Source organism: Sinocyclocheilus rhinocerous, unplaced genomic scaffold, assembly GCF_001515625.1.
Source record: "Sinocyclocheilus rhinocerous isolate Xijiao unplaced genomic scaffold, SAMN03320098_v1.1 scaffold1110, whole genome shotgun sequence".
Lineage (NCBI taxonomy): Eukaryota > Metazoa > Chordata > Actinopteri > Cypriniformes > Cyprinidae > Sinocyclocheilus > Sinocyclocheilus rhinocerous.
The window spans coordinates 92,562-100,443 of NW_015653168.1; the positions used below are offsets into that span (position 1 = coordinate 92,562).

At 36.9% G+C, this 7,882-nt stretch overlaps 1 protein-coding gene across 3 annotated transcripts in view; it reads left to right on the forward strand.

The window, feature by feature from the left end:
- gnao1a (guanine nucleotide binding protein (G protein), alpha activating activity polypeptide O, a) overlaps positions 1-7,882 on the forward strand; it is a 113,957-nt gene that overhangs the window by 26,884 nt on the left and 79,191 nt on the right. For all 3 annotated transcript variants that reach the window (XM_016521741.1, XM_016521742.1, XM_016521740.1), the window contains exon 3: positions 5,949-6,090. In XM_016521741.1, coding sequence (XP_016377227.1) covers positions 5,949-6,090 — 142 coding nt within the window. The remainder of the gene's footprint in view (positions 1-5,948; positions 6,091-7,882) is intronic.

Below are 7,882 nucleotides of genomic sequence, written 5' to 3' on the forward strand. Positions count from 1 at the left end.
GCCACTGCGGCCGCCATACTTATCCGATTGCAATCCAATGACAGGGACACACATTTTGAAGGACAAGACAGTAGCCTATAGGATGTATTTTGAATGTCCGGTAGTCCTCAAATAACATTATAGTCCCGTCTCGTCTTGTTAACGAAGATGCGGCATACATTTCGTCATAGTTTTATCATCAGATATTAGTTCACATAAAAAATGTTCGTTAACGAATATTTTTCGTCGTCGTCTTCGTTGACGAAATTAACACTGATGCATGCTCACTGAATAAAATACATTTATGATCATTTAAGCATTATAGAATGTAATAGAGTTTGTTACATTTATCGTTACCAAAATCTAGCTTTTTCTATTGGGGCCTGGCTCTGTATAGTTTGATGACCTCTGTTTTATAAGTATAAAAGTCTTAAACTGAGTCACGTTTTTTTCTTTTTTATGTTTTGTATATATAATAAACACACCCACGAGGAAGTGATTTAGAGATATATTTAACTATCTATACGTGCATATATTCTGATCAGGAAGTATTCATTGTTCCGTTTACATTAGAGCCCAGTGTCTGTTTCTGACCATAAATTCAGGTTTAGAACTGAGCACAGACATGTAAACATACTAGGGTTTGCACAACATCTGATTTTCACTCGTCGACTATAGCTGTCCAGAAAAATAGTCAGCTAGTTGACGTGTCCGTATTCACCTTATTTAAATAACTCTCCATATGCTGTGCACCATCAGCAGCCTTTATTGTTTCTGGCAAGTCCAGCACTGTGTTCACAGAGAATCGCATAGATGAGCCGAAAGCGCACATATCTCCATTGCCAGATTCATGCTGGCTGCATTATGTCAGTGCTAAACAGTCTTGCCCCATTCACTTGTGACTCTAAGTTTCAGGGAGGTTTGCAACAATTTTGTATGTGAAGTCCGTATGAAGGATTCCTGGCTGAAGTCATTTAATCCATAAATAGTGGAAGGGCCGAAAAAATCGACTAGTGGTAGAACTAAATGGCTAGTCAGTGCAACTAATTAAACATTTACATAGGAGACTTAATTCTAGCCCACAGTTGTGGGAACCTATTTGGCCTCAGGACAGTATCCTGATCTGCACATCTGTGACTAAGACTGTGTGCAGTGTGTGTGTGTGTGTGTGTGTGTGTGTGTGTGTGTCTGTGCCCCATTCGCTTGTGTCTCTCAGTATTAGGGAGGTTTGCAACAATTTTGTATGTGAACTCCATATCAGATTGTTTGGGAGAAAGCAAAACTTTTATTTAAAAATGTAAAAATTTTATTTTCAGTTTTCCATAATTCCAACTGTATTAGGCTGAAGTCATGTGATCCTCAATTAGCTGAAAGACCAAAAAAGTGGACTAGTGGCATGACTACATGAGTAGTCGGTGCAGCACTGAAAACATACATGCAGGAGACTTCATTCTAGCCCACAGGTGTGGGAACCTATTTGGCCTCAGGACAGTATTCCTGATCTGTGACTAAGACTGTGTGCAGTGTGTGTGTCAAGCCCTTGGTCTTTGCCAGGTCGACTGGAATAGGAGCCCTCTGAGTTAGAGTCTACTTTCAGTGTCTCACATTTGAAACAGATCAATGTTTCCATCCTCCTGCGGGAATCAAAACCCGATGTCCTTATTTATATTGCGACTTTCAAAAGACCCTAAACAGTTGTTATTTTTATCAGCTGAATTATTGAGTGGTCATCTGAGAAATGTGAAAGAGTGAGAGTGACAGACAAACACAGAGAGAGAGATTCTGGGAATGGCCATGTAATCCCATCATCAAACTGTTTTCATTGATTTGCTAGCACCAGCTGTTGTTGGATAAGAAGCTTGAATTGCTCATAAGCATAAGAAATATATAAAGACATTTTACACATAAGGAAACATTTCGAGTGCTGCCAAAGTGAATGTTTAATTCAGTTTAATCTGATTCCTGAAGACCGATCAGAAGAAAAGCAGCACAGGTGTTTGTGTTCAAACAACCCCATAGCTGTGCTCTCATTTATCAGTAAATTATAAAAAAAATATGATAATGATAGAGACAATGATAGGGAGAAAACTCTTAACTGCTGATTTATTTCTGATATATTGATATATAAATCATCCCAGATGAGATGGTTTACATAAGAGTAATTTTGAGAATTTAATTTTTATTGCAGGCTTTGTGTTATTGTGATTAAAATGGGTTTTAATAGAATAATATTTCAGTACCTTCTAGAACTTTTTATAGAGCATTTGAAGGAATTAATTATTCAATCTCATGATTATTTTTGTATTTTACCACCAGAATGACATAAATAAAACTTGAAATAAAACAAAATCTTTCTTACATTTTATTTGTATAACATAAGAAACTAGAACTAAATGTTAAACACTTTGTATTTAGAGGCACCAAATTAAGCATTCAAGATTGTGTAAACTAAAAAAAAGGTTTATGGTAATAACTATGTTATTTTAGTTTAAATGAATTGTTAATTGCTTTAAAACTTTAAGCTCACATTACACTGAAAGAAAATTGGTGAAACAATTACAAAAAATCCAAGTAACACTGAATTAAACGTGAAATTTTGAAGAACAAAAACTTTTTCTTGTAAAGCATTCTCCGATAATTATTTATTTACAAATTTTAAAGGGGTGTTTCAGTGCTTTCTTTCTAGGCTTGATTGTGTTTATGGGGTGCAGTCTAACATGTGTTAATGCGTAGTTTTAAAAAAAACGCATTATTTATTCACATAATTTACATTTATTCCACACCGCTCTGTCCCTTCTCTGAGAAACGCGCTGATCAATTTCCTGCTTGTATGAAGCCCCTCCCTCAGAAATAGGCGATGGGCTCTGATTGGTTAGCTAGCCCAGTGTGTTGTGATTGGCTAAACCGCCTCTAGTGTGCGTCTAAATGTCCCGCCCCTCTCCTCAGTGGCATGTGCTCCGGTTGTCGCTTATCAGTTTGAGCCCGATTGAGAAGCAGAGGATATTATTGAAGAGACAGTTTATTGCTGGAGCTGAGCTGAATGAGAGAGAGAGAGAGAGAGAGAGAGAGAGATGCAGGGGGATGCGAGGAACAGTATTAAGAACCGCTGCTTTAGAACATTGATTTAGAAACTTGTGAATCCATTAGAATCGTTCGAAGACAGAATTGCGATTCATATATGAATAGATTATTACATCCACCTCTAGTTTTCTCTTCCTCTTCTCTACAGCAGCGCAGCATGGCCTCGCCCCCTTTGCTGCCTTTTCCAGAGGGCTGGGTTTTTCTGGTTTTGTTAGTCACAAACCTGAGAAGTAACTTGTTGTAGTCCCTACGAGCCGTTTTTGTAGGCATTAAACTGCCAGAATTTTACATTGAACTTTCAGCTTCGTAACTTTGCAGATATTGTTTATGCTCAAACAGCAACATTACACACTAACTAACGTTAAAAAAGTGAATTCGCAATCAACCACCCCTTTAATATATGTGTTTTTTGTTTTGTTTTTTTACACTGTTAGGGTGGTTAAGAGTGGTTTTGGTTGAACTAAGTGCAATGAACTAATGATAGGCATGTAGTAGCCTTCAGGCCACCTGAGTTTGTGTGTACACGTGTGTGTGCACCAAGTGGTAAAAATATTATCCCCAAACACATGCTTCATCACACCTCTCCCTGGCACCAGTCTAATAAACCAGTGTGATGTCTGGGTCTGCATAATGCCAGGCTTTTCTCATGCCACACTAACACAGTTAACCAAGACCAGCCGAGCGCTGATGTGATAATTCACTGGCTTTAGCTTTCAGGCCAGACAATGCTACTATGCATTAAGGAAATGCATATAAATGTGTGTGTTTGTGTGTATATTACTCACAAAGGAGGTCAAAGCCTCATGATCTAAAAATGCCTTGCCATCTTTCAGTATTGTAGAACAGACAGATGTCCAAACCTAATTTCAGCTAAATCAATTGAATTAGGGGTTTTGGCCACAGAAGGACCAAGTGCTACTGGGGCCCCCCTTTGTGGTTTGGCTCCAGCAGGGTCATATTCTCTGTGAGAAACCCGTCCCTCGCTGTTCTGAATGCTCTACTTTCCCCGGATCAAAGTCGGGCATGCCGTCTATAGCAGAAATTTTATTGTAGATAATGGGTAATAATGTTTGAATATTGAATGCAAGCATGAGTGAGGGATAAAACACAGAATAAGAAACAGTAAAAACCACAACAATGTACAATATAACTTATGAATCAGGAGGAGAAAGACATGGCTGGCTATCTAGAAAGAACACTCTGCAGTCCAACACAATGCTGGATGATATAGCTGCACTTACTACTGTAATTCACTGAATGCGATGATTAAAACACCCTCCTCATCACAAAAATGCATCTTCCATTGATTTCTCAATAGCACAAAATGAAGATAAAATACCTACATCCCTGAGAGACAATAGCTATTTGGTTATTCTGTCTACAACAAATTGAGCAATTTGATATAACTTTTACTTTTTGCATAAATACAACTAGTGGAATTATTAATCATTCTTCACTTCTATTTATCATTTGACATTTAGAAGCCACTCAGCATGTGGCTTTTGACGTGCATAGTTGTGAATGTAATCTAATTAAAAAGTTTTAGAAAATTTTGTGAGGTTTTAATTTTACTGTAAGTCTCAGCGATATCATCTTACTGACAATTCGAATCTGAAGTATTTATCACGAGAATGCATGTGTCATCCAGACTTTAAAGGTCCTTGATTTCTTTTTCGTATAATTTACATAATGTACTGGCAACCTTAAAAAATGGTAAAACAGTTTTTTTGACTTACTGACACATCAGGTCAAATCAATTACTGTCAAATGTATTGGATTTAATAAGTGTGTCTGTAATTACTAAAATGGGAGTGTTTCTTTTCTTAAAAGTGAGTGTTGCAGAAGGTTGCGAAACCTATTGTAGTAGTAAATTTATGTGTGTGGATAGAAAATATCATTAGGTCAGTAAAAAAACAAAAAAACAATTTAAGTCTATGGCAGGTCCCTCAAAGATAGCTGTACAAATGAGCGTGTGTGTGTGTGTTTGTGTAAATATAATTCATTTTCATTTTATGTCATATGTGATGCCAGCAATATTTGAATGACCAACTGTAATTTTACCCAGAAATTTCATTAACTTAGTTATTGTTCTTTAGTTATGGTATTCAGTGAAGCAGAGCAAAATAAATAGCATTGTGAAAAAACAGTAATTAGATTTCAGGATTAGATTTCTCAGAGGAGTTTGCTGAGAAGCAGCAGGCAATTCGCTCAATATTATTATTATTTTTATTTATTTATTTATTTTATTTCACAAAGGATGTGTGACGAACATGATAATATGTTTGATTTGAACGAGATTCAAATAAATGAAAACTAGTCTAGTCTGAATAGACTTTAATCTTACATTAAAGGAAGGTCATAAGGTATCATTGTATTTGACAGGGTGTTGAGTGCCGCTGATATAGATCATGTTACATCTAAATCTCACTCACTGGCTTTGGCAACTATGCATATATTAATAAATAAATAATAAATAAATAAATAAAGCAAGCAAATAAAGCCTTAATAAATAAAGCAAGCTTTAATTAAATTTATCGGGGAGCAGCACGGGGACTGAGCAGTCCTTGAAGCCGTGAGACACAGATAACAGACATATTGCATCACTGTCTGTATCTGTATGTTTGAACATCACTGTGTTTGCTGCCTCCCTTCACTCTCCAATCATCTTCTCCATCCTTCCTATGCTTTTGTATTATCACCATAGTTGGGCCTGGAGACTGTCAGTCTAGAAATGTGTGGTTGTGATCTTGAGAAGAACTGAACATTTCAGTGAAATGGGACATGATTCCTGTCTGTTTACCGGAGTTTGGTTCCTCCAGCCAGGGGGGAAGTGCTCCAGACACACATGAACTACATGCTCTCTAACATATCCTCTGGTGTGTGTGTAGGATTATCCACGAGGACGGTTTCTCTGGTGATGATGTGAAGCAGTACAAGCCAGTGGTCTTCAGCAACACCATCCAGTCTCTGGCTGCTATCGTGCGTGCCATGGACACACTGGGGCTGGAGTACGGAGACAAGGAGCGTAAAGTGAGTACAGCACAAACTCTGATAAGCTGAAATACTTATTAAGGAGTGACATTCCCATTGTGATTATAACCTTATGGATGGTAATTGTAACACTTGAGATCAGCTGTAATTTCTCTTTACTTTATACAGTATATGCAAGACAAATATATACTGTTTCTGTGTAAGATGATTCAGGAGAATCAGATAACAAGGGTCAATGACGGTGACATGTAGTTTTAGCTTCACAGTTCCTGTGGCTGCAATTATGATCTGTAATGAATTGTACTCAATAAGAATACATTTTTCTAAAGAGTCACACTATTTATAGAAATGTTCCAGGTTCAGTACAAGATAAGCTCCTCCTTTCATTTTCTTAAAAAAATGAAAGGATAAGGTGAGGCAATGCTATTAATACCATTTGAGTACTATTTTATAACTGGGTCAGGAATTTAATAATAATTAATACATAATTAATAAATAATATCATATAACAATTATTCTGTTAAAATTTGTTGTATTATGTGAGCTGTTCGTTTTTTATGGTTCTTTTCAGGTTTATGGTGTTGGGATGACAAATGGCAATGAAGTTGTAAAACTGGATATAGCTTTACATAAAAAAGGTTAATAATTCAGTTTTTTTTTGCACACTACAATTATATACATATTGTTTATACCTTTGGCTATACTGTTGAAACATTAAGCATTTTAATGTTTACAGAATAGCCCCATTCTCTTCCACTGTAAGTGCATCAATGTAAAAAATTATTTTTCTTGTAATAAACATTTTACCACAAGCCTCAATTGATATTAACTTATACCGAACCTGGAAAATTCCTTTAATAACAATGCCTTCTACTAAAGTCTTGTGCATTAAAGATACAACCAGTAATCTAATCTAAAGAGAAACAGATGTTGATAGATTCCAGCCACAGCACATATCATTTCCCCGCCTAATACATAAGTAAAATGGCTGGGTGCTGATGGGAAGCTTCAGGTTTTCTCTGCTAATGTGTTCCATCAGTGACAATAAGACTCATAATCCCACTGTGCCCTTTCTCAAAATCTCTCTCACTGTAATGTCAGTGAACTCATTGACCTTCAGCAGGAAGCAGTGTTTCATTTTAATCAAACCAAAGCTATCAGTATGGAGGGAACAGTCATCTGAAATATCTAGCAGCCATCGATTGAGATATTTTCTATTGTGAGAAATAGAACACGTCTTCATTTCCAGGTTGAGTTACATCTCAGGAAGCCGGCATTGAAGGGCATCAGATCTATGTACCTAATAAGAGAGGTTATAGATAGCAGTGTGGCATAATGTGTTTGAATGTGACTGCTGGGCCTACATGGAATCAGACTTTTTTTTGGGCAAAGGGCCTCAATTTGGCATAATTTTGACTTAAAGGGGTCATGAACTGCCTTTGTTTTTTATTTTGTACTGTTCTCTGAGATCCACTTATAATGTTATCAAGATTTCTTCATTAAAACAACAACAACAAAAAAACATTAATTTAGAAGTAATAGGCTGTTTTCTGTCATTGTTTTGACCCTCTCATCAGAACGCTCTGTTGGAATAGGCGTGGCGGATTCTAGACTCAGAAGTAAACGCCCACTGCAATGATTGGCTAACAGTTGTGTATGTTTGACAGTAGGGCTGTGCGATTAATCGAAATCGAATCGAAATCGCGATTTGAGACGTTGCGATTTCCTAATCGCAAAGCCTGCGATATGGACGCGATATTACTCCGTTCCAGAGCATATGCATGACTGCCAGCCTTGAGTTGCAGTCTTACTAACCAATAGAGTGAGTGCA